This window comes from Hyperoodon ampullatus (genome assembly GCF_949752795.1).
Source record: "Hyperoodon ampullatus genome assembly, chromosome: 17".
NCBI classification, from domain to species: Eukaryota; Metazoa; Chordata; class Mammalia; order Artiodactyla; family Ziphiidae; genus Hyperoodon; species Hyperoodon ampullatus.
The window spans coordinates 77,284,641-77,311,105 of NC_136930.1; the positions used below are offsets into that span (position 1 = coordinate 77,284,641).

Consider the following 26,465-nt stretch of genomic DNA (forward strand, 5'->3'; position numbering starts at 1 on the left):
CCCATCCGCCTTTCCTGCCCACACCCCGGGCACCGCCCGTCCAGTTCCGCAGTCTCCGAGCGCGGAGGTGGCGTCCTCCCGAGGGAGGATGGGCAGCGACGCAGCCTCTGGTTCCGCGATGCCTGCGGAGGGAGAGCCCCTACCCCACCCTGCGGCTCCCGCCCGCCGCGCGCCTCTCTGTCCCGGCCCCGGTCTTACGTGCCCGGTGGCTCAGCTCCGCTGGGCTCGGCCAGTGCGGCCGGACGGCTGGTACCGGGAGAGCTGCGCAGGCTGCGCGGGCGGGGCGAGTTCGGAGCCCCGCCCCGGCCGCGAACCGAGCGCCGCCCGTGCGGCCCCTGCGTCCGAGTGCGCGCGGGGCCGGAGCGCGAGCGCGGCTTCTCCCGGGTACCGTCCCCCGCGCGCAGCCCCACCGCCCGGCACGGCCCCCTCCCCGCGCGCAGGGGGCGGGGCGGTCGGCAAGGAGACGTCGTTAGGGGAGCCGAGCGTGCGTGACACTAAGGCGACGCGGGGTCGCTCGGGTGCGCGCCGGGTCCGGCCTCTGCCGGCTGCCCAGGGCCGCCCCAAAGCACCAGCGGACTCTGCGCCGCGGCCCCCGTCCCTAGCCACCCCCCCAAACAGGTCGGACCCGAAGCTCGCAGGTTCCCCCCGCCTGGTTTCACGTACACATTTATTCAAACAACACAGTCGCGCTCGGGCGAGGGCCGGCCCCCCTCCTCCTGGGCTCTGCTGACCCCTGGTGGTTGGGCCGGCCCGGGGGTGGGGGGGGCGGGGAACCCTGCCCAAGCCCTCCCCGTCCGGCCGCCCCTATGGGCACCACTGCAGGAGGCAGGGGCGCCCCCGGGGGCAGCTCGGGCGGGGGAGGGGGCGGTGGGGCTGTGCGGAGCGGGGAGCCTGGGGAGCAGGAGGCCAGCGGCTGGGCCGAGGGGGCGGGGCCTCTAGGGTTAGGTGGCTGAGGAGTTGCTCAAGAGCCCAGGGGGGTCTCCAGGGGGAGACCCGGACATATGCTTGCAAGTGATGAGGTGGGTGGGCAGCGCCTGGGTGTCGTGAAAGATGACGAAGATGCTGGGCCGGGGGAGGCAGTCCACCGCGCTGTCGTAGCGCAGGAGCGCGTGGCCGGGGGGCCGCGGGGGGGGTGCCCGCAGCCCGCGGCGGCCCTGCCCGTAGTCGCCGGTCAGCACCCGCGCCACGAACACGGCCTTGTGGCCCTCGGAGTCGGGGGGCGAGTAGCGGTCCAGCACCGACAGGGAGGCGTGCTTGGCGAAGTACACGCCCTGTCCGTAGAGCGCTCCTGCGGGGGGGAGGCACGCGGGTCAGGGTGGTTACGGTGGGCAGAGACCGCGCCCCTTCAGGGCCCCAGGCCTCACCGTTGCGGCCGCAAAAGCTGCGGTTGAAGCCGTGCGCGCAGATGTCCGGGACGGTGGCCACCGACGTGCCGTGGTACAGGACCTGCTCGGCCGGCCGCCGGTCACAGCACCGCTCCAGGCGCTCCCGGTGCAGTTCGTACTGCTGCTGCAGCAGCGGGTGCAACACACGCTCCACCTGCGGGCGGCCTTGGTCAGAACCAGGCTATTGTATCCCCTGGGCCACAGGGCACAGGGCTGAGCCCGGAAATCAAGAGCCCTCTCCTGGAGGAGTTCAGGGCCTGGGGAGACCTCACAGCTCCTGTCATGCTCTGCCCAGTAGCAGACATTAGGCGGACGTTCGCCACCTCCACGGAGCCCCAAGTGGCGTTGGAGGGCTTCCGGGGGGTCTGCAGGTAGGCAACCCATCCACTCACCAGAACCCTGCACCCACAGCCAGGCCTCTGCAGAGAAAAGCTGAGCCCCCCGCCTGCACTGCCCGCAGGACTTCACTCCCAACGCCAGGAGATGCCCCGGACCTCTCAGTGATGGGAGACCAAGATGACCAACCCAGTAGTCAACCAAAGAGGAGCCAACTCAGGGACCCAAAAAGTTTCTAAAGAAATTCTAACTAGTCACTTCAGAGGGATGCAAATGAATATTATATCCATGAAACAAGACGACCTACTGTGAAAAAGAAACTGAAAATTAGAGAGTTCTTACATTAAGAATGGAATTGCTGAACTGCATCCAGTGGGTGTGGATAATAAGAAGATGATGAAGATGGAGTTCAGGAAGTGACTCAGTGCAGAGCTAAAGAAAAGAGTTGGGAACTGTGAGAGGACAGATGAGGGAGGGGGGAGGAGCTCTAAGATCTGAGTCATAGGAGCTCCACAAGAAGACACCCAACAGGTGATGGGAGCAAGTGAGGACTTAATGGAAGACAGTTCGCCTGAGCTGAAGGCAGCATCTTCAGATGGAAAGGATCTTGCCATAAAATGCCAAAGACAATGTGGAAAGGCACCTACCTGCTGGGAAAACTTCAACCTTCAAAGTGAAAGAAAAGTCTACAAGCGTCCAGACGCACGCGTGCACACACACACACACACACACCCCAAAGTCGACATACAGACATGGAAAAAAACCTCACGTTTTCATACTGGGGTCCTCACCAGCAATATTGGATGCTAAGAGACCAAAGAAGGATTTTTTTTTTCTTGCCTTTCCAAGAACAAAAAATTTTAAGGAGGAAAGAAAAAGTGTTAAGTCTCTCAAAGATGTGAAGGAAAACATATTTTGATCTTGAACCCTATATCCAGCCAAACTATTAATGATGAGCACAAAATGAGGACAGATTAAGGTGTGCAAGAACCAGCTGTGCTGAAGTGAACAGAGATGTCTTAACAAACACATAGCATCTTGTGTTTAAAAAAATACCAATATCAAATTATAGTTGCAAATTACTTCTAATTGCAAAAGGCAAAATACATTTAAAAGTCCAAAATGTTGACTACTCGCTCAAGGAGATACTTTTACTACACAGAAAAAGGTGACAGGGTCACCAAGAGTAAGCCAGCAGCCAAGCACCACAGAGAAAAACGAAGAAAGTAAACAAAATCAAGAGCCATTAATTGGGCTTCCCTGGTGGCACAGTGGTTAAGAATCCGCCTGCCAGTGCAGGGGACACGGGTTCAAGCCCTGGTCTGGGAAGATCCCACATGCTGCGGAGCAACTAAGCCCGTGCGCCACAGCTACTGAGCCTGCGCTCTAGGGCCCGCGAGCCACAACTACGGAAGCTCACATGCCACAACTACTGAAGCCTGCAGGCCTAGAGCCTGTGCTCCGCAACAAGAGAAGCCACCGCAATGAAAAGCCCGTGCACTGCAACGAAGAGTAGGCTCAGCTCGCTGCAACTACAGAAAGCCCATGCACACACCAACAAAGACCCAACACAGCCTAAAAAATAAATAAGTCTATTAAACAAAAAAGAGCCATTAGTCATTGAATCCTAGAATATTCTCTTTCATGCAACATGGTTTAAATAACTAGGTTTTTCATTTCCCCCTTTCCTCTTTGGTCCAGTGGTAAATATTTTTTCATTGTCATTATATATCGATCAACCTATGGCCCAAGTATGGAGCTTCTTGCTTGCAATAGAAGCATGCCATGCAGAATAGAAGATGACGTTTGTTTGTCAACCTTGCCAACTTAAAAATAATGTCACTGGCCAAACTGTGAGATGGAAGAGGGAGGAGGAGGTGAAAGGGGGGAAGGGAAGCCCATTCTCCTGATCTTCCGTGCAGGGAAGCCAGAAACAGTCTCTAAAATCGTTAAGTGGAAAAAAGACTCCAGTGTACCATGTAAAGTCACAAAGGTCCTGCTAGAAGAATCGAGCGCACGTGACTAACAGAGCCTCAGGAGGAGCGCGGGGCGTGAGCGCGGGGCGTCCTCCTCTCTCCAAGTGCACAAGTGACAGCTGCTAAGTCCACCCAGAGTTACAGTGGTCACCCCAGGAAAGCGGTGGTGGTGGTGCTGGTGGCGGACTGGGCCCAGTCTGGGAAAGGCTGAGGGTCTGCATATCTGACCAGATCCGGGTTGCTATTGCTGCTCACCGCCCCCTGCCCCCAGGCCCGCCCACCCACAAGTTGGTGCGTCAAGAGGGCCACCTGGCTTCACCCGCACCCGGAGCCCAGCTCTCCACAGCCCCGAGATTCCTTCCCCCGAGCTGGAAGCACTCAGCCCTGCACTCTGCTCCAGCTCCTCTCTGCCCCCTCGCTTCCGCAGCCAGCTCATTTCAGCCTGGCCCAGCTCTCAGCTCCCAGTCACTCTCCACCCGCCTGGCACACAGCCCCTCCTCAGTCCTTCCTTCTGGCCCTGCAGGCACTCTGGCCCTAGCTGCCTCCAGCGCCCCGCCTCTGCTTCCCACGCCTGCGTGGCCAGGGCTCACTGGGGCTCCCAGAGCTTCATTCGGGTCCCCCACCCATGGTGCCCAGCCCTTCCCGCAACCCAACCGTGCTCAGAGTTGCCACGTTCAACAAGTGAAAATGTAGAAGGTCTGTGTCTTTATTCCTGTTACGCAGACCTACTTGAGAACGGACTTGAGGACATGGGGAGGGGGAAGGGTAAGCTGTGACAAAGCGAGAGAGTGGCATGGACATATACACACTACCAAACGTAAAATAGATAGCTAGTGGGAAGCAGCCGCATAGCACAGGGAGATCAGCTCGGTGCTTTGTGACCACCTAGAAGGGGTGGGATAGGGAGGGTGGGAGGGAGGGAGACGCAAGAGGGAAGAGATGTGGGAACATATGTATATGTATAACTTTGTTATAAAGCAGAAACTAATTAAAAAAAAAAAAAAGAAAATGGAGGAGGAGACTGCCTCGCTGCAGCCAGCCCTCTTCCTGCTGGAGCAGACCCCTTGGGAGGCAGACGGGCCCCAGAACAGCACCCAGAACTGGTGGAATGAGTCATCCTCACAGCAGCCACAAGGTGGCATCACCACCCCATGTTCTAGAGGAAAAAACTGTGGCCGGCATCGGGCTGCAACCGGCGAAGTGGGGACCTGTGCTGGGCCCCCCTAAGCTCTACAACCTTCCGTCTCCCTGGCCGTGAACACCCTCCGGGGAGGCAACGGGGCTGCGGAGCCCTGGTGCTCCCCTGCCCCCGACAGCTTTCAGCCTGCTGGGCAGCTTCTGGCCAGCCGATCCTGACGTAGGCAAGTGAGAGCCCACAGACTCTGCGAGGCAGAGATGGTGCCAGGAGCCCAGGAGGCCAGAGGCTGGCAAGGCAGGGCGCGGACTCACCTGGACAACACGGATCCTGCCGTGGGCAGCGTCCAGTGTGGCACAGAAGGCCTGCACTACCGTCTGGAACTCACTGCTGCTCTCGGCCACACGCTCCAGCCTGCCCAAGGGCTCCCTCAGCCTCTGCTGTGGCACTGACACACAGGGAGAAAGGGGGTGCGAGCCACGCCTGGGGCACCGGTCCACCCTGCCCTCCCCCGTGCGGGCTGCAGACTCACGAGTGGGGCCCGAAGCCGCCAAGGGAAAGGCCAAGCTCTGATCCCGGGGGCCAGCCCGCAGCGCTGCTAAGTGGCGGGCCGCACGGGTGGACTGGGTCCCAAAGCCACGGAAGACGGTGCGGTCACCACGAAGGGCAACGCTCACGCCGTGGCGCCGCTCCAGGCGGGCGCACAGCTCCACGGGCAGCACGCAGCCCTGGGGCCCCACTGTCTCCTCCCGGAGGTGCACCTCCAAGGCCGCCTCTAGGGCCCGGTCCAGCTCATCCATATCCTGCTCAAAGGCCGCATGCACCTCCAGCTGGGCCCAGCTACCAGGCCCCCCACCCCGGAGCTCCTGTTCTTCCTCCAGCGGGGGCGGCTCCAGCAGGGAGAGGGCCAGGGCCCGCTGCAGCGCCACAGCCTCCTCCCGCTCGGCCACCTGGCCTTGTGGCTCCAGTGAGTGGTAGAGAGCCAGCTGCAGCTCGGCCTCCTCCTCCAGCCGCCCAGGCGCCCCGGTGCTGGGGGCCACGGGCCCCTCCCCAGCCCTGGGAGTCTTCTCCTCCGGCTGCCTCTCAGGCTCCTCCTCCCCCAGCTCCAGTGGCAGCCAGTCTTCCCCGTCCAGGCGCTCCAGTGCGGCCAGCAGCTCTCGGACCTCCTCTGGGGACAGGGAGAGGCACCGGGTCAGGGGTCAAGTCCAGCCAGGATGGGGCTGAAGGAGAGGACTAGTCAGGGGACGGGTGGAAGATAGAGAGGGGGTTAGAGGGTATACGGTCACAGGGCAGAGCAGCAGAGGGTGAGGCCAAGAAAGGGCCGCAGGATGTGCCAGGGCCCCCAGGGAGCCCTACCTAGGCTCATATTCTCCTGGTCACCGTCTGTATTGTCTGGAGGCCACAGGGTGTGGGAGTAGCCAGGGAGGGCCTGTAGAGCCTCAGTGGGGTCCACCTGTTGGGAAAGAATGCCAATACCCCCCAGACACATACCCCTCCCAGGCCTCTGAACAAGGGTAGAAGAGGTACGGGGGGCTGAGGAGTGAAAGAGGGGAGGGGAGGGGAGGGGAGGGGAGGACTCCATGTCTACCTCTCCCGGGTCTGCGTCCAGGGCAGCCCTGGCCAGACGTTCCGTCCCGAAGACGCACTGGAACTGGGCCTCCAGCCCCCGCAGAAGGTGCTGCCCCTCTGGGCTCAGCAGGAACCTGGCACTGCCTGGGTGCTTCAGGCTCAGCAAGTGACAGCTAACGCTGCCCAGCAGACTTTGCAGAAACTCCTCGGCTGCCTGGCATGGGGCCAGGGCTCCGCAGAGCTGCAGGACCACGGGGCGGGGTGAGGAGGAGCAGTTGGCAGGCTTAGGGCACAGGAGAGGCACCCAGAGCCCCCAGTAGTAGAGGTGAGGAATCCTCAGGGGTCGCTTACCCGAAATCCAGTCACATCTGATCCCTCGAGTGGGAAGAGGGCGACGTCTCCCAGGCCAGCAAGAAGGTCCTCGTGATAGAGTTGAATGAAGCGCATTGCTCCTGGCTCCATCGGCAGCACTGTCTCCACCAGGCCCTCCTGCCGCGGTGACCCCACAGGGCCCAGGCTCACTGACACCACCTGCTCCAGAGACCCCACGGCAATCTCCGCTGGGCCTGGAGACCCCGTAGGCCCTGGGCTCACCAGCCCCTCCTGTTCTGAAGACCCCATGGGCCCGGAGCTGACTGGCCTGGCCTGGCCCAGAGAGAACCTGTCCCAGAGAGGCCCTGTCCTCAGCGAGGCTCCTGTTTGCCCCGGTGCCTCCTCAGAGCCCAATGTCACATTCCCCGCACAATTCCGTGCCCTTGCTTGCCCTCCAGCCTCCAGGACAGCATGCTTGGGGGCCGCAGGCCCCAACTCGGCCAAGCGGCCCCCTCCACTGGTGCGCTCGCTGAGCTCCTCGGGCTCCAGGACATCGTAGTGGGGGACAAGGCTCAGCTCTGAACCCTGCAGCTGGTGCGCCCGCTGCAGCACCCGTTCGGCCACTTGGAGGAAGGGAAAGGACAGAAGTCGTCAGGGCTCCAAGGCATGGGGGGGTGGGCCGCCCTGTCCAGCCCCACTCACCCTGCCACTGCCGGAAGGAAGCGATGGTGCCCAGGTGCCCTGGCAGGCTGCGCATGCCCTCCAGGGGCCCCCCGCCACTGCGGCGCTCATTCTCCAGGTACAGCTCCAGCAGCAGCAGGTCTGCAGGGGAGTTGGCCCCCACGACACGCACCGCCCGGGCCTGAGGCACCCAGGCCAGGGAGACCTCAGCCCCCTCCAGGCCCAGGGCCTGGGCGTGCTCCTCCAGGACGCGGGCTTCTGTGGGGAGGGTGCGAGTCAGCTCGGGGCATCTCCCCTGAAAGGCATGTCTGCCCCAATCCCGCCTCTCACCTGCCTCTGAAAGGGGCTTGGGCAGCTGCACCAGGGCCCGGTCTGGTCGGGGACTGGCCAGGGCATGGCACGGCTGCACTGGCTGTCCCGCGGCACAAAGCAGGGCTTGGACGTACTGCTCCAGGCGCTGGGGTCCCGTGCCAGCAGACAGTCCTTGGAGCAGTAGGCGCGAAGGGGCGCGTGGTGGGGCTGGGCGCAGGCTCAGCCGAGCGCCGTGCAGAGTGTGCTCCTGGGCCAAGACCCTCGCTGCATCTGCAGGCAGGGGGAGGGGGTGTCAGGGCCGGCGGCCGATGGGGGCCCAGGCTGCCCCTTTGCGTGGGTCCCTCACCTGCAGCCTCCTGGAAGGTGAGGATGCCCCCGCGGCCAAGTCTCTGCCAACTCGACACAGGTCCACCCCCAGAGCTTCGACGGTTCTCGAAGTAGAGCGTGAGCAGCTCGTCTGGGACGTCGGGGGGCAGGCCTCTGAGTTCCACGGCTGCCCCCAGCTCCGCCTCTTCCTCGCCCATCATCACAGCCTGGGCCGGAGCAGCAGGTGGGGTAGCAGCCCACAGCCCCGCCTCACCCCTCGCAGGCCCCTGGGCAGCGTTCCCTGGCACCCCCCTCACTGTGGGGCTGGCCCACATCCCACACTCACGCTCCCCCAGCTGCCTGGGCCACAGCGGCCTAGGCCTTCAGCCGGACTCCTTCCTTCCCCTTTGCCCGGAAGCCGAAGGGCTAGGACAAGAAAACAAAAGTGAAACCGTCGGAGGGAGGGAGGGGAGTGGCTTCCCTTCTCAGGCCCCTCCTGCAGAACTTTAGCCCCGCCCCCACCTCCTCAGCCCTCTGCCCAGCCCACCCGCCCCACCTCTCTGACCTCAGCCCAGTGGCTGGCAGGGTGGGGGGCGTGTCGGCTCGCGGTCCTCCACTCCCACGGGCCCTGCCCTGTGAACCTCAGTACGGCCAGTTGCCCTCCCTGGTAAATCCACACGGCGGACTCGAATCATCGCCCTCCACTCAGGATCTCAAGCCTCCGTGTTACCCTCCCCCACTGCACGCGCACCTCGGGGCTCTGCCCGGCCTGGCTTTCAACTCTCCCCAGCAACCTGGGCGACGGCACCCGCACTCACCCTTAAACAACATACAGGGGACCGACCTCCCACCCCGCGAGGGTGGGTCGGCAGCTCCCACTCCTGACCTACGAAAGCTTCCTCCCCGCCTCCCCAGCCTACGCTGTCCTTGGAGGTGGCGGCGGCACCAAGGCTGACCCCAGAAGGGGCTGGTGCTGTGCTCCCGGGCCTTGCTGCAGCACATGCCCGTGACAGAGAGGGCGCGGAGCCTCACGCTCGGCTGCACCTTTACAATCCACAGTCCCTCTTGCTGCAGCCGAGTACCCCCCTGCCTCTGCTCCATTGGCTTCCAGCCTCTCAGAGAGGTGTGCCCCCCACTGCTCTCCATCTCGCACCTCCCACTTATCCCTCAACCACTAAAACCCAGCCTCCGGCCCTGCTATTTCTCCAAGGAATTGAGGACCTGTCCAGTCTGTGCCCCGAGCTGTACACCCAGCACCCTGGCTGCCCCCACCCTGATCTGAGCCTCCATCATCTCTTGCCTGGATCACTACTCTGACCTCTTAACTGATCTCTCTCTGCCACTCCTGCCCACTCGCACTGTCCATCCTCAACAGAGGGCAGGGTGAGCCTTATAAGTGGCACCGACAGCTGCTACAGCTGGGTCCACAGTAAAGCCAAAGTCCTTTGGAGGACCAGCCAGGCTGGACTGACCGGGCCCCAGTCCCTTCTGCCGCATCCCCCCTGCATCCCCCATCCTCCATCATCCGGTGCAGCAGACCCTCCCTCCCCGATGTCCTTGCTGGCCCTTCCCTCTTCCCAGACCAGCCTCTCCTACAGAGCCACCTGGCCTGATTCACCTTACCAGGTTCTTGGTGGCAGATTCAAGTTGAACCTAAAATTCTTCAAGGAACTATGACTTGCACGGGCCCCTCCTAGGGCCCTGGCCTCAACTTAACATTTGTCATTTGTAATTATTTTTCTTAAAAAAGACCCGTCAAATTGTATGAGCTTCTAGTTCTACAAAACCTGAAGTCATCCCTGCCTGCTCTACATTTTCTCCTCTCATGGAACTCATCATCTTCTAACATACTGTATAACTTACTTATTACACCAATCCCTGCTACCACAGGCAGCAGTGTGCTGGAGCAACTCACATCATGACTACATTGTTCAATTTTCAGGAATCTTTGTGAATCACTTGTTAAACTGGTGGTCGCTTGAAATCAGCCACGATGGGGTATTGATATGAAGGACAAGTGCAAAGGTACAGATCAGGGTTTCCCATCCCTGGGGCCCGCCGTTCAACGATGAACCAGCACACCAGCTGCACGGGACAGAGCCTCTTCCCAATCACTGCTGGGCCTGGGAGAGGCCACTATCCAAAAGGCCAGAAAGGACAGTAAGATTCCTAGGCCCCAGGTGGAGAGGCACTCCTGCAGAGGGCTCCAGACCACGTGGCAGGGATGTCCCTGGAGGTGGCAGGCAGCACTTCCTCAGGACCGCTGAAGCCGAGGGAATTTAACTTGGCCTCCAGTCCTGGAGTATCTCTAAGCCTCAGCCCCTTAGCAGCGAAACAGGGCTAAGAATGCCACCCTTACAGCTTGTGATACTGTGATCAAGACAAGTAAGGATAACTGGTCTAGTAGGGACCTGGACTAGTTTCCTAGAGAGGATAGAGCATTTAAACAATTAGGCCTCTTGATTTGGAACAGACTTGGATGAAAGGGGAAGCGGAGTTTTAAGGCCAAGGAGGGATGGAGAGTGCTTGTCAGACTTAGCAAATCCCAGATTTAGGAATAAATTTCTCAAAATTCCCTGACCCAAATTGGAGAGGCTAGGTCTCAGCCTCCAGAGGTCTACAGCCCTCACGGCCCAAGGCCACCCCTCAGCGGACAGGACGGGACGCAGGGCTCGGAAAGAAGCCAGCAGGGCAACCCAGTCGGGTAGGGTCCATCCGGGAGAAGCCCCCGCGTTCCCCGCGGAGCCCAGCCCACGGCCCCGCCCCCGCGCCGCCGGCCCCGCCCCGTCACAAGGCCCCGCTGCGTCTCCCGAGCCGCAGGCGCAGGCCCAGCCCAGCCGGCCGCGGAGCGGGTGCGGGTGCGGGCGCGGGCACAGCGGCCGTCGACCGCGCTGCCGCGCAGCGGACACCGGGCGCACAGGCCTGAGGCGACTCGCGCGACTGGTGAGTCCCCGGCCCAAGCCCGGCAGCGTGTCTACTCGCTCAGCCGACCGGCCACTGCCGCCCCCGCGCGGGCCCTGCGCAGCAGACAGCCGTTGCGGTGGGTCAGTCGGTCGGTTCGGCCGGGCGCGTGGCCCGCGGGGGCCGGGGGGCGGGGGCGGGGGCGGCGGGGCCGGGGAGCCGGAGGGCCCAGGGCGGGCGGGGGCGGCGCACTGCGGCGACAGCCGGACGGCCGGTCTGAGCGCCCCCCGAACGGGCAGGAGGGCCCACCCCGCCCTCGGTGCGGGTTCCGTGGCCGCCGCCACCACTCGCCTCGCCCCCACGTCCGCTTTGTTCCCCCGCACGCCCTCTGGTCGCTTCCATCCCCCACCCCCCCACCCCCCCGCAACCCGTTGTTCCTGGCGTACCCCGCTGGCAGGCACCCCGGCAGCCGATCCAGGCCTGCTGCCCCTACCCCGGGACCGAGGGACGCTCGGGCCCTGCTCTTGGAGGGGGATCAGGGTTCTGGCTGGTCACAGATGGCGTGGGGATTTCCTGGGATAGAAATAGCCTCCGGCTCTGGCCCCTTAAAGCTGCTTAAGGGGCGGGATGTGAAGGGGAGGGTCCGGGCACACCCCCGCACCACCCCGACCGCGCCCCCAGCCCCGACCCGCGCTGAGTGAGCTCTGACCCGGAGAGGCCAGCAGCGGTGAGACGGCGCCTCCAGTTGCTTGCAAGAAACGGCAGAAGCCCCAAATTCTGAGGCTGCCCAAGTCATCCCCTCGTCTATCCCCTCCTCCATCTTTGGGGTCGGCCTGTAGCGGCCCCTCCTGGAGCCACACGCCCAGCCACCCGATACCCACCCGCCTCTCCTGGCCCCCCAGCTCGGGCTCCGGACAGCCCTAGGGCAAAGGTCACGAAACCCCCTCCTTCCGTCCTGTTTCCCGGTAGCAGGTGGCGAGGCCCCTGGCTGGTTCCTGTCACCTCAGGGCTAACCTTTCTCTCTCTGTCCTCTAGGGGGAGACCACAGAACCTGAGGCCATGTCCCATGAAAAGAGTTTCTTGGTGTCCGGGGACAGCTATCCTCCCCCCAACCCTGGATATCCTGGGGGGCCCCAGCCTTCCTTGCCTCCCTACCCAGGGGCCCCTTACCCACAGCCCCCGTTCCAGCCTTCCCCCTATGGCCAGCCAGGGTATCCCCAGGGCCCCAGCTCCTACCCCCAGGGGGGCTACCCTCAGGGTCCCTACCCCCCAGGAGGCTACCCCCAGGGCCCCTACCCCCCAGGAGGCTACCCCCAGGGCCCCTACCCCCAAGGGGGCTGCCCTCAGGGGCCGTATCCGCAGAGCCCCTTTCCCCCCAACCCCTACGGACAACCACAGGCCTTCCCGGCACAGGATTCTGGCAGTGAGTAGTGGGGCAGGGGCAGGGGAGGGCAGGGGCAGGGGAGGGCAGGGGCTCCCGGCACCAGTGAGGGGTGCTGACCCAGCCCGTCCTGCCCCTCAGCACCTCAGCACGGGAACTATCACGAGGAGGGTCCCCCATCTTACTACGACAACCAGGACTTCCCTGCCACCAACTGGGATGACAAGAGCATCCGGCAGGCCTTCATCCGGAAGGTGGGCCACAAGGGCTGGGGAGGGCGTGGGCAGCTGTGCTGGCCGGAGCTCTGAGCCGCCTCCCTCCCCAGGTGTTCCTGGTGCTGACCCTGCAGCTGTCCGTGACTCTGTCCACCGTGGCCGTGTTCACCTTCGTCGGGGAGGTGAAGGGCTTTGTCCGGGAGAACGTCTGGACCTACTACGTCTCCTACGCCGTCTTCTTCATCTCCCTCATTGTCCTCAGCTGCTGTGGGGACTTCCGGAGAAAGCACCCCTGGAACCTCGTTGCACTGGTAACCCGCAGAGCCAGGCCTTCACACCCCGTGGCTCACGCTTTGGAGTGACAGAGGGGGCCGGGGGTGGGGGTGGGGCAGCGGCCGCACACGCTCAAGGCTCGTCTCCCCTCAGTCCATCCTGACCGTCAGCCTGTCCTACATGGTGGGCGTGATCGCCAGCTTCTACAACACTGAGGCGGTCATCATGGCCGTAGGCATCACCACGACCGTCTGCTTCACGGTGGTCATCTTCTCCATGCAGGTAAGGGGCCCCCCGAGGCAGGGCCGCCGAGGGCCCAGAGGCCTTCCAGGGCTGCGGCACCCAGGCCCCGTGTGCCCCTGTGCCCTCAGACCCGCCACGACTTCACCTCGTGCGTGGGCGTGCTCCTGGTCAGCACGGTGGTGCTCCTCAGCTTCGCCATCCTCTGCATCTTCGTCCGGAACCGCATCCTGGAGATCGTGTACGCCTCGCTCGGCGCTCTGCTCTTCACCTGCGTGAGTGACGGCGGGGGGCAGCGTGGGCGGGATGCTGGGCGGGGGGGGGTGTCTTTCAACGTGACCCCGCCGCCACCCCCAGTTCCTGGCAGTGGACACCCAGCTGCTGCTGGGGAACAAGCAGCTGTCCCTGAGCCCGGAGGAGTACGTGTTCGCCGCGCTGAACCTGTACACGGACATCATCAACATCTTCCTGTACATCCTTACCATCATCGGCCGCGCCAAGGAGTAGCCCGCGCCCCTGGCACATGCGGGGCCCCACTCAGGTGGCATGGCTGGCCTGGACCCTGCCCCCAGCGTGGCAGTTCCTCTGTACCTCCCCTCTCTCATCCCTGTGCGCAGCCTGGGACAGAGGGAGCCCCTCTCCAAGCCTCCTGTGTGTACACTGCAGACACTTCTGTTCGGACCCGCTGTGGCCAGCATGGCCCCTTCTAGCCCCCCCGCCCTGCCAAAGGGCAGGGGGACCGGATTTCCATGCCACCTCCTGCCCACTCAGTGTTGCATGAGCCCTGTCTGCCAGCCCACCCCAGGTCTGGGGGCAACACCAGGTCCCAGGGGAGAGGGACGGAGCCAAGAAGTGAGGGTGCACGTCTCCCCTCCTGTCCCAGCTCCCCCGCCTGGCATAAAGTATCCCTTTCCCCTCCCCAGCCCCACACTAGAGTGCTGCCCTCTGGGGGACCTGCGGGGTGTGAGGGTCTCGTCCCTGTGCTGAGCCCTGAGGGCAGAGAGGACGGGTATGTTTCAGGGGAGGAGGGCGCCTTCCTCTCATTCTGCTGTCTTTAAACAATAAATGGGACCTTCCGCGCTCTGTGTTCCCTTCCTCGCTCTCGTCACTGCCGCTTCCTCCACAAGGTGCGGAGGGGTCTAGGCACTGCCAGTGTGAGGCATCGAGCAGGACAGGTGTGGACGGTGGGGCTTGGCTCAGGGTGGAGGTTAACGACAGCAGCTAATCTTTCTCTCTGGGTGCTTCCACCTCCGCTTTTGCAATCTTCCCAGCCACGTCACGAGCTGTATGCCGGGATTCCCGGCTGATGGACGGGGACCCCAAGGCTCCCGGTGGTTACGCGTGGTGCCTGGGTCACACGGTGTCTGCCACTTGTGCCTGGGAACTGCACGGCATGATGGGGGGGCGGGGGCGGCGACACCCTCATCGTCTCGCCTCGGGCCTGATGGGCAGCGGCATAGGTCACTGACCGCCCCCAGGCAGGCCCGTCCTGCTCCTCTGGCTCTGAAGGGCCCCCAGGGGGCCCATCAGCGGGCACCTGACACGCAGCCCAGGCCTGGCTCAGACGAAGGCCGTCCGCACCCCTGCCCCCTCCCCCCCGAGAAACCTGCACACCGGAGCCCCCAGGGGAGAGCTGGACGGAGACTCTGAGGGCCCCTGGCCTGCCTCTGGCACCTTCCGCAGCTCTTCAGGCCCCACCCTGCCGTGGCCCTCAGCCTCAGCTGGTCCTGCGCGTCCTCCCCTGTGGCTCTTGCTGCTTGAGTTGGCCTTCCGCTGTCCCCGAGCTCCTCAACCCAAGACCTGGCCTTGCTCGGCCTGAGCCACAGGCGGGCCCCACTTCCCCAGGCCCGATGCACACCGCCTTCCCAGCCACCTGGGCCCTTCCTGGAGACCACCTCACGCTACACGGCGACCCTCGGTCCCTCTGCTTTGTTCGCCTGCCGAGCGCCGGGCAGGAGACGCACCTCCCCTTCCCCCCCTCTGCTCGAGCAGGTGCGGCTCCTCATCCAAGGTACCCTGCCCGCAGGCGCTCCAAGCGCACGGAAACCTGCTCCGTGGTAGCCCACACACCCATGAGGATTCCACACAGGGGAGAAAACACGGAGCATTCAGGTGGTTGAAGAGAACACCAGCAGAGGCAAGAGAAGCGGCTCAGGGATAAATGCTGAGCGAAACGTGCAGGGACAGTGTTTTCTCAGGGAATTCACGGAGGACAAACTCTTGGCTGAGCTAATCCTTGGGGGAGGCTCCCGGGGACGACCAGGGGCTGGAGATGTGGGCCAGGGCGGGGCCGGGAAGCCAGGGGACGCACGCAGAGCAGAGGCCACCGCGGGAGGGGAGGCCAGGGCTGCACATGGGTGAGGGCTTGGACCTGTCCTGCCGGTGAAGGGGACTCTGGCAGCAGCCACAGCTGGCTGTGGGTTCAGGAAGCTGCGTCCGGCAAGAGAATGTCCAGGAGAAGGGGTGGTGCCAACAGGTGAAGAAAGCAGGGAGGAAGCAGATGAGATGTGCAGAGAGGAGCAGATCAGGTGGGGCTCGGGGCTGGGGCAGCTGGCAGTGCCACAGAGGGCTCAGGATGGGCCTGGTCGAGGCGGGCAGGGCATCTCTGCCAATGGACTTTGGCCTGCTGTCTGCCGTGTCCCCCTGGAAAGGAGAAAAGGGACAGCTTGTGATCTGACCCAGTGGATGAGTGTGTAGCAGGAGCCACAGCAGTTGTGAGGTCAGCAGGGGAGATTGCTCAGGTGAGGAAAGCAGCAGCCCCCAACATTCAGGAGCCGGCCTGGTCCTAGCAGCGAGGCCCTGGTGTTGTAGGGGCCAGCCTGGCGCACTCAGATACAGGCCCTGGTGGTCTCCTGTTTAGAATATGCAGTTTCACGTGCAGATCTGCATCAGACAAGGCCCCTCTGTGCCGGACTGGGTCAAGAGGAGAGGACTCTTCTGTAATCATGTCTGAACACAGACCAGAGGCAGGCATTGTCCAAGCCATAAAGAAGACCTACTGCATGCATCCTGTCCTGCCTAATCTGAGCAGCTGCTGGCTCTTCAGAATGGACAGCTTTAGCGTAGCCGGCCCCTAGTCCGTCCCCCTTCCAAAGAAGAGGTGTTGAGATACCCAGTCACAGGATGACTCCCTTCCGGACAGCATGGAATCCCAAGCAATGCACTGCTTCTTTAAGCCCAGCCCAATTCACCCAAACAAGCCAAGTCCCACAGGAAATCCTTCCAGTCCCCCTTCCTGTGGTCCCCCCGCTTGCCGCAGCGAGCAGTAAGCCTGACCTGTTCAGCCACAGGGTGCCCTGTGGGCTTCCTCTGGAGCCTTGACACAGCTCGCTATACTAAGGCCACTATATGAGGAGGACTAATTTATTCTTCAATCAAAAATGTTTATTTATATGAGTAATCATTAAGTCCATTCTTGTTTTCAAGATTAAACGACACAGGACTCCCCTGGTGGCTCAGTGGTTAAGAATCCGCCTGTCAATGAAGGGGACATGGGTTCGAGCCCTGGGCCAGGAAGATCCCACATGCCGTGAAACAACTAAGCCCATGCGCCACAGCTTCTAAGCCTGCGCTCTAGAGCCCGTGAGCCACAACTGCTGAGCCCATGTGCTGCAAATACTGAAGCTCATGTACCTAGAGCCCGTGCTCCACAAAAAAGAAAAGCCACTGCAATGAGAAGCCCACGCACCACAACAAAGAGTAGCCCCCACTCCCCGCAACTAGAGAAGGCCCGCGCGCAGCAACAAAGACCCAACGCAGCCTAAAATAAATAAATTTATAAAGAAAAAAAAAGATTAAACGACACAAAGTCTCCGTCACATTCCCTGCCCTGCTAAAAAAGCAACACCATCACTGGTGCCTGCTGAAAACCACGGTGAGAGGCCAGCCCAGGACCCCAGCTCACTCAGCACGCCCACAGATGCCTTGTGCCACCTGCCCTGCTAACCAGGGCTACCGTCAGCATCTCAGAGCTGGAAGTGCCTTCAGGACAGGGACTGTGACCTGTGCATTTTAACCCCGAGGACAGCATCTAGTCCAGAGTGGGCGCGCCATTGGTGTTGACCGTGCAATGAGCGGATGAACTCTACGTAGCACGAGCCGCACAGGCACCAACTGCCCCAAGAGGGGGGCAGAGAAGGCTGCAGACTTCTGGACTGTGGCTCAGCATCAGCATCAGCATCAGCAGGGGGCATTTCAGGAGTGCAGGCAGCAAAACTGAAAGCCCAGTAAATGCAGTGGAGCCCCACCTGGGGGAGCCAGGTGGAAGAAAGAGGATGTGGGAGAGTTGAGGGATCGAGGTCGGGTGTGACAGCTGTGGATGTAAAGCTCGAGTCTGAACTCTATTTCTCAGGTAGTGATGAGCCACTGGAGTTTTCCAGGGAAGAGCCCAGAAGTGGTTTGAATAAAGGCAGGAAAATCGGCGAGGACCACAGTGACGGGGTGGCAGGGAGGGCCGGGCCTGAGGAGCAGAGGGTGCTTGGGAGGGGAGGCATGGGTGCAGGCCTGGTCCCGGGGCTGTAGCTCCCAAGGCAGCCCTTCCCCATCGGGGCCCAGATGCTGCACCCCGGGCAGCAGCATGGCTTGGCCCGTCTGCCGCCAAACCTTCTGTGTTCCTGAGTGTCTTCTTCGTCTCAGGCTCATCAGGCACTGGAGACTTTTCAGAACTCCCCAGATGCAAACCACCCACCACAAACACACACACACACGCACACCCACAACTTCTCAACTCCCACCTTCACTAGTAAAGAAGGCCTCTTCTCCCCGTGGGCCCTCATCCCCCGGGACCCAGTTCACAAGGTCACCCACATGTCCACCCCCGCAAACCTTCAGGCTCTTGTGCAGCAACTTCCTCCTTTGAAACCTGTGCCCTCTCCTCTCCTTCATCCAACTCTGGTCTGCTTTTCGCTGGTACCCAGCAGCTTCCCCGATGTGGGAGGGCTCTAGCACCAGGTTCAGAATAATCCTCTCCACCGCAACTGCTACGACGACCCTGGGGCATTTTGGGTGGTATCTTCCAAGTGCCTCTCTCACCTATGCCCTTCTCTCGAGTCAAGGCCATGACCACCTCTGAGCAGACCCAAACCATCCTCGGCACCACAGACAAGGAGATGATGGCATGTCCCTGCTTAAATGCCTTCAGAGGACTTCCCATCAGGATGGCGGACCGACTGACCCGAGATCCTGACTCCTACTCTTAACACATAAAACTGCCAGATAAAATACTTTTAAATAACTGAGCCGGAATGCAAAAATAAATGTGAAGGGAGACCCTGCGGCTGTGAGGGAAGAGTTACAGCTGTGGGATTTAGAGAGGCTGTGCTGAGGAGACAAGAATCAGCATTTAGGACCTACCAGGGGGAGGAGCCTTGGCAAAACCGCAGGCTCTGGGCTCTGCCCCAAGGGTTGAACGTAATTGGCCCCACTTGATCTGTGGACTCTATCTTCCTGTAAGAAGATAACATCACCCAGAACCTCTATGGTCTTTTAATATGCAAGCTGTCAGTTAGAAATTGCTAGGCATTTCAAAAGACAGAACTATATGACTGAAAACCAAGAGGAAAAATGAGATGACAGAAACAGACCTAAAAGTGACTCAAAGATGGGAGATAGCAAAAAAGGACTTTAAAATAAATGATTGATATGTTAAGCAAAATGCAGAGGGAAATGGAGAAACATGGAAGATAATACGGAGATTTCCCAGAGAATTGAATTCTATAAAAAGAATCAAACTGAGCATCTTGAATGGAAAAATACAATTAACTGAAACTAAAAATTCAATAGATGGGTTTAAGAGCCAATTAGACAAGTCAGAAGAAAGGATTAGTGAACTGAAAGGTCAATAGAAAATATCCAAACTTACAAAGGGAAAAAAAGAATGGATAGAGGAAATAGTATAATAGGTGGGGAAAGAGTAAAAAATGCACATATGTAGAGTCCCAGAGGAGAAGAGAGAAAGAATGGAGAAGTAATGTCTGAAGAGAGAATGCCTGAAAATTTCCCCAAACAATAGGACATCAACCCACAATCTACCAAAACTGACACAAAAAGGTTATGCTTACCTCTAAAATTTTCCAATTTTTTAAGGGCCCACTGTCATGAATTGAATTGTGTCCCCTCAAAATTCAAATGTTGAAGTCCCAATCTCCAGTACCTCATTATGTGACCTTATGTGTAAATGAGGTCATTGCAGATATAATTAATTAAGATATGGTCATACTCCCTCATACTAGGACACAAAGCAAGCCTCAACAAATTTAAGAGGATAGAAATTATTTCAAGCATCTTTTCTGACCACAAGAGCATGAAACTAGAAATCAACCACAGAAAGAGAAACAAGAAATAAACGATTACATGGAGACTAAACAACATGCTACTAAAAAACGAATGGGTCAATGATGAAATCAAAGAAGAAATTAAAAAATACCTTGAGACAAATGACAATGAAAACACAACCATACAAAATCTATGGGATGCAGCAAAAGCAGTCCTTAGAGGGAAGCTCATTGTGATATAGGCCTTCCTCAAAAAACAGGAAAAATCTCAAATAAACTACCTAACCTACCACCTAAAAGAATTAGAAAAACAAAAACAAATAAAACCTAAAGTCAGCAGAAGGAAGGAAATAATAACAATCAGAGAGGAAATAAATAAAGTACAGATTTAAGAAACAATAGAAAAAAATCAATAAAATCAAGAACTGGTTCTTTGAAAGGGTAAACAAAATTTACAAACCTCTGGCCAGGCTCACCAAGAAGAAAAGAGAGAGGACCCAAACAAACACAATAAGAAATGAAGGAGGAGAAATAACAACCAATACTGCAGAAATACAAAAAACCATAAGAGAATACTATGAACAATTATATGCCAACAAATAGGACAAACTAGAAGAAATGAACAAGTTTCTAGAAGCATACATCCCATGAAAACTGAATCAAGAAGAAATAGATCGGGCTTCCCTGGTGGCGCAGTGGTTGAGAATCTGCCTGCTAATGCGGGGACATGGGTTCGAGCCCTGGTCTGGGAAGATCCCACATGCCGCGGAGCAACTAGGCCCGTGAGCCGCAACTACTGAGCCTGTGCATCTGGAGCCTGTGCTCTGCAACAAGAGGCCCGCGCACCGCGATGAAGAGTGGCCCCCGCTTGCCACAACTAGAGAAAGCCCTTGCACAGAAAGGAAGACCCAACACAGCCAAAAATAAAAATAAATTAATTTAAAAAAAGAAGAAATAGATCATTTGAACAGACCAATCACTAGAAGTGAAATAGAATCTGTAATTTAAAAAAAAACAAAAAACAAAAAAACTCCCTAAGATTGAAGAGGAAGGAATATTCCCAAAGTCATTCTATGAAGCCACCATCACCCTGATACTAAAACCAAAGACATTACCAAAAGAGAAAATTATAGGCCAATATCTTTAATGAATATAGATGCAAAAATTCTCAACAAAATGTTAGCAAACCGAATCCAACAACACATAAAGAGGATCATACACCACGATCATGATAGATTCATCCCAGGGTCACAAGGACAGTTCAACATATGCAAATCAATCAATGTGACACACCACATCAACAAAAGAAAAGACAAAAACCACATGATCATCTCAATAGATGCAGAAAAAGCTTCTGATAAAATTCAACATCAATTAATGATAGAAACTCTTACCAAAGTGGGTATACAGTAAGCCCCCTACATACGAACGAGTTCCATTCCGAGAGCGCCTTCTTAAGTCCAATTTGTTTGTAAGTCCAACAAAGTTAGCCTAGGTACCCAACTAACACAATCGGCTGTATAGTACTGTACTGTAATAGGTTTATAATACTTTTCACACAAATAATACATTAAAAAACAAATAATAAAGAAAACATTTTTAATCTTACAGTACAGTACCTTGAAAAGTACAGTAGTACAGTACAACAGCTGGCATACAGGGGCTGGCATCAAGTGAACAGGCAAGAAGAGTTACTGACTGGAGGAGGGAGAGGAGGTGGGAGATGGTAGAGCTGAAGGATCGTCAGCAATAGGAGACGGAGGGCAAGCTGCAATTTCACTGCACCTGACGTTGATGGCACAGGCTCTGGTTCCTTCCTGGATTCAATTCTATCTACCCCCTTGAAAAAACGATCCAGTGATTTCTGGGTAGTAGCTCTTTTTTTCTCATCATAGATGACACGGTAGCACTGGATTGCATTCTGAACGGCTGCTACAACCTTCGTGTACCATTCTACGTTCGGGTCCTGTGCCTCAAAAACTAACAGTGTCTCCTCAAATAAAGAAAATGCCCTTGCCATTTCCTTCATCATGAATCTCTTCTTCAGTTACTTCTTCTTCCTCTTGTCACTCCACCCTCTCAATTATTTTCACTTTTGTTTCCATCGTTATCGCTTGGCGCTTTTTAGCAGTACCAGCTACACACTGCCGTTTTTACGGTTGCTTCCAGACATCCTGGGCTTGAAATAAAGCTACTGTACTACTATACTCCATACAGTACCGTACAGTAAAGTGCACAAAAGCACAACCATTTGTAGAGGATGCACACGCGTGACAAAGTATGCCGAACATGTGAACTAACTTACATGATTGGACACGCGAATGCACGTTCACATCTTTGAAAGTTCACAACTTGAAGGTTTGTATGTAGGGGACTTACTGTACAGGGAACATATCTCAACATAATAAAAGCTATTTATGACAAACCCATAGCCAACATAATACTCAATGGTGAAAAGCTGAAAGCCTTCCTGCCAAAATCTGGAACAAGACAAGGATGCTCACTCTCACCACTTCTATTCAACATAGTATTAGAAGTCCTAGCAACAGCAATCAGACAAGAAAAAGAAAGAAAACATATCCAAATTGGAAGGGAAGAGGTAAAATTGTCATTATATGCAAATGACATGACACTATATATAGAAGACCCTAAAGACTCCACGCAAAAACTACTAGAACTGATAAACAAATTCAGCAAGGTAGCAGGATACAAGATTAACATACAGAAATCTATTGTATTCCTTATACTAACAATGAAATATCAGAAAGAGAAAGTAAAAAAGCAATCCCTTTAAAAATCCCATAAGAAGAAAAAACTTAGGAATAAACCTGACCAAGGAGGTGACAGACTTATATGCTGAGAACTATAAATCACTGATAAAGGAAACTGAAGATAATTCAAAGAAATGGGAAGATATCCCATGTTCTTGGACTGGAAGAATTAATAGTGTTAAAATGGCTATACTACTCAAAGCAATCTACAGATTTAATGTGATCACTATCAAATTACCCATGACATTTTTCACAGAACTAGAAAAAACAATCCTAAAATTTATATGGAACCATAAAAGACCCAGAATTGCCAAAGCAATCCTGAGGAAAAAGAACAAAGCAGGAGGCATAAGCCTCCCAGACTTCAGACCATACTACAAAGCAACAGCGATCAAAACAGAGTGGTATTGGGACAAAAACAGATGTATGGATCAATGGAACAAATAGATAGCCCAGAAAGAAACACACACACCTACAGTCAATTAATCTTAGAGAAAGGAGGCAAGAATATACAATGGGAAAAAGACAGTCTCTTCAGCAAGTGGTGCTGGGAATAGGGACCTGTGTCCACTGACAGATGAATGGATAAAGAAGATGTGATACACTTATACAGTGGAATATCACTCAGCCATAAAAAAGAATGAAATAATGTCATTTGTAGCAACATAGGTGGACCTAGAGATTATCATTCTAAGTGAAGTCAGACAGAGAACGACAAATACCATATGATATCACTTACATGTGGAATCTAAAATATGACACAAATGAACTTATCTATAAAACAGAAACAGACTCACAGACATAGAGAACAGACTTGTGGTTGCCAAGTGGGGGTTGGGGAGAGGGATAGACTGGGAGTTTGGGGTTGGTAGATGCAAACTATTACATTTAGAATGGATAAATAGGGCTTCCCTGGTGGCGCAGTGGTTAAGAATCCGCCTGCCAATGCGGGGCACACGAGTTCGAGCCCTGGCCCAGGAAGATTCCACATGCCGCGGAGCAACTAAGCCCGTGCGCCACAACTACTGAGCTTGTGCTCTAGAGGCCGCAAGCCACAACTACTACTGAGCTCACGTGCCACAACTACTGAAGTCTGCGCACCTAGAAGCCGCAACAAGAGAAGCCACCACAACGAGAAACCTGCGCACCGCAATGAAGAGTAGCCCCCGCTCGCTGCAACTAGAGAAAGCCCGTGCGCAGCAATGAAGACCCAACACAGCCCAAAATAAAAATTAATTAATTAATTTTTTTAAATGCTTAGGGATTATGGCAGAGGCTCCCTAAGACCACTCCCAGGTTTGACAGTTCAGGGGATTCAGCATATACTCCTGCTTACTGCTACGATTTATTACAGAGAAAGGATATAAAGCAAAATCAGCACAGAAAACAGACTCAGGGGGCCAAATGTGAAGGAAACCCGGCACAGGATTTCAAGAGTCTTCTCCTTGTGGAGTCACACAGGACGAACTTAATTCCTTGAGCAATGAGTTGGGACCACACACATGCAATGCTGTCTGTCAAGGAAGATTATTAGAGACTCAGCTGATCATACAGGCACCCTCTGCCTAGCAGGTACCAAAATTCCAGACTCTCAGAAGGAAGTCAGAAGCTCAGCATAAGCCATGTTGTTTGAACCAACAGTTTAGGCGCAGTGAGCCATTCTTATCAGTTTATCAGTTCTGAGAATTACGGGAACGCTCCCGAAATCAAATTTCCAGATGACAACCAAGGCCAAGCAGACCTTTCTTTTTTTTTTTTTGAAGGAATATGGACTTTAATGAAGAGTCTTTCCCTTTAGTATATGTGAGACCTGTGAAAACATCCAAACAAAAAGGAAAGAAAAAAAGGGAGGTGAGGATTTCGATAGGCCACGCTCCCTTATCCACAAGGCCTAAGGACAGAGCAGGGCCGGCACCCCTGTAGCTGCGGCAGGACCCGCCTGGAGAAGGGATTCAGTAACTGCAGGTTTTAGGTGTCCCGCCCGCCCACCCGCCCCCTGTGGAACTAACACTCATTCAGCCAAACTTCTGCCTCCCAGCCTTGCGTGGGAGGTCCAAGTCTCTCTAGTCCTAGCTCACACTCGAACCCTCTCGGCCTCTGGTCTCTCAGAAAAGATAATGCTACCGGCAAAGGCCAGGGTGAGGAAAATGCCGATAGTTGTAAAAGGGCTTTGAAAGGTCAAAAAGGTGATGTATAAATCGATTATTATCATTCTGTGCTCAGGAATAAGCTATGGAAAACAAATTAGGAAAGTAAATCTACAGCCCTAAAATATATGCATATAAAATAAAAAATAAATGCAGTTCCAAATCTACTGATGGTATCTGAGAATTGTCTTCTGCTTTAGAGTCTCAATGGCCTGGTTCCCACCTCCACAAAATCCACCTAGGATGACACTTCAGTCACCCCCCACCACCCCAGCAGGAGGAGGCAGGGCAGAGGCTACAGGGGGAAGGGCTATACTTTGGCTGTAGAGTATAGCATGCATGCAACATGGGAGGGGTGGGCTTACAAAATGTATATATAGACCCCCTGGGGTGAGGGGCCCCGCCCAGGAGGCACTGAGCAAGGGAGGGGTCCATCTCCCCGCTGGCTGGGAGGGGGCTCTGAGACAGTCTCTAAGGGTTGCATACCCCGGGGAGAGGGGGCAGCTGCCACTCCTGCCTCTGTTCCAAGCAGACCTTTCTAAGGACAGTAGTGTCAGGCCTGCTGTGTTAACTCTTTTCTTCACAGTGATAAACTTAACAAATATGTGCAATGCCTGTCTACTGAAACCTGCAAAACACTTCTGAGAGAAATTTTAAAAGACCTAAATAAATAGAGGGAGTTACCAAATTCGTGCCTCAGACTCAATACTGATGGCAATTCTTTACAAATTGATCTAGAAGTTCAACACAATCCCAGTCAAAATCCAAGCAGGCTTTATCGTAGACATTGACAAACACCTTAAATTTATATGGAGAGAAGCCGGTTGGAGCCTGTGACATCGTGCAGTTGTCTATTCTTCAATCACTATGTCAAGTGACACAGATGTTTCTCTTTCTTCATATGATGAAGATCAGGGATCTAAACGTATCCGAAAAGCTAGAGAGGCACCATTTGTCCCCATTGGAATGGCAGGTTTTGCAGCAATCGTTGCATATGGATTATATAAATTGAAGAGCAGGGGCAATACTAAAATGTCTGTTCACCTGATCCACATGCGCGTGGCAGCCCAAGGCTTTGCTGTGGGAGCAATGACTCTTGGTATGGGCTATTCCATGTATCAAGAATTCTGGGCAAAACCTACACCTTAGAAGAGGAGATGCTGTCTTGGTCTTGGTGGTGCTTGCTTTAGTTAGACATCTCATATTGAGGTTATATGTTTATGTTGAAAATAAATTCTGTGGGTCGGACAATAACATGGTAATTTGAATACTGGCTTCCTTTCTTGCAGGCTTGATTTGCCTAGTGACTAGTTCGCTAGCTAGGTCATTCAGGGGAGTCAGATTAGCACAAAAACATGTCACTTTTAAATGCACTTGATAGTGGTACAATGTCCACCTTCTTAAACTCTTCTGATAAAATTAGTTGTAAAGAGGACAACATGCTCCCAGTTGCTGCAGAATGTCATATGCTTTTGATATAATGTAGGAATCCTATTTACCCCAGTTAATTAATTTATTTATTATTATTTTTTTGCGGTACGCGGGCCTCTCACTGTTGGGGCCTCTCCCGTTGCGGAGCACAGGCTCCGGACGTGCAGGCCCGGCGGCCATGGCTCACGGACCCAGCCGCTCCACAGCATGTGGGATCTTCCCAGACCGGGGCACGAACCCATGTCCCCTGCATCGGCAGGCGGACTCTCAACCACTGCGCCACCAGGGAAGCCCCCTACCCCAGTTAATTTAACTCCTTCTGACGCCTGTGGACTGAGTGCTGTTTTTAAGGTCTGCTTGGCTCTTGAAGAAACCTTCCAGAACAGTGCACGGACTACAACATTATAAACCTCCTGGCAACTATGTGTGTGTGTTTAAACCAACCCTAAAGAGCAGGTAACAGCTGCTTTGAAGTAGTATCTGTTTCAGAATCTTAGTTGTAAACATGAGAATAACTTAACTATAGATCCCCATTTAGCTCTTTTGTAATTGCAGAATTATAGTTTGCTGCTGTTATATTAGAATAATTTTTAAATGGCATTTTGAAATAGAAGTGTGTATTTTAAGTGCTAATGAAAAGGTAAATGAAAAATACTTTTAAAAAATTTATATGAAAATGAAAAAGAATTAGAAAAGCCAAAAGAATTTTGAAAAAGAAGAAAAAAGTTGGAAGACCTGATTTCAAAATTCACCCTAAGGCTATAATAATCAAGACAGTGTGATACTGTCCTAAGGAGGGACATATAGATCAGTGGAACAGAA

The 26,465-nt window shown here is 55.6% G+C and overlaps 3 protein-coding genes across 3 annotated transcripts; 2 read left to right on the forward strand and 1 right to left on the reverse strand.

The window, feature by feature from the left end:
• Positions 1–690: 690 nt before the first annotated feature.
• On the reverse strand, positions 691–8,347 carry PARP10 (poly(ADP-ribose) polymerase family member 10; the record flags this gene model as incomplete). The annotated part of the gene is made up of 10 exons (XM_079722831.1): positions 691–1,288; positions 1,365–1,539; positions 5,147–5,280; positions 5,365–6,000; positions 6,189–6,285; positions 6,421–6,642; positions 6,753–7,336; positions 7,416–7,652; positions 7,725–7,976; positions 8,053–8,347. 10 exons carry the CDS (start codon positions 8,345–8,347, stop codon positions 942–944), a joined length of 2,979 nt encoding a protein of 992 aa, XP_079578957.1. The 3' UTR covers positions 691–941.
• A 3,625-nt stretch (positions 8,348–11,972) lies between these two features.
• On the forward strand, positions 11,973–14,097 carry GRINA (glutamate ionotropic receptor NMDA type subunit associated protein 1; the record flags this gene model as incomplete). Its single annotated transcript, XM_079722275.1, has 6 exons — positions 11,973–12,336; positions 12,436–12,548; positions 12,620–12,820; positions 12,936–13,064; positions 13,154–13,297; positions 13,380–14,097. The coding sequence occupies 6 exons, from the start codon at positions 11,973–11,975 to the stop codon at positions 13,527–13,529; spliced, it is 1,101 nt and encodes a 366-aa protein (XP_079578401.1). The 3' UTR covers positions 13,530–14,097.
• A 10,982-nt stretch (positions 14,098–25,079) lies between these two features.
• Positions 25,080–25,361, forward strand: LOC307065515 (HIG1 domain family member 1A, mitochondrial-like; the record flags this gene model as incomplete). Its single annotated transcript, XM_079722355.1, has 1 exon — positions 25,080–25,361. The coding sequence occupies one exon, from the start codon at positions 25,080–25,082 to the stop codon at positions 25,359–25,361; it is 282 nt and encodes a 93-aa protein (XP_079578481.1).
• Positions 25,362–26,465: the final 1,104 nt, after the last annotated feature.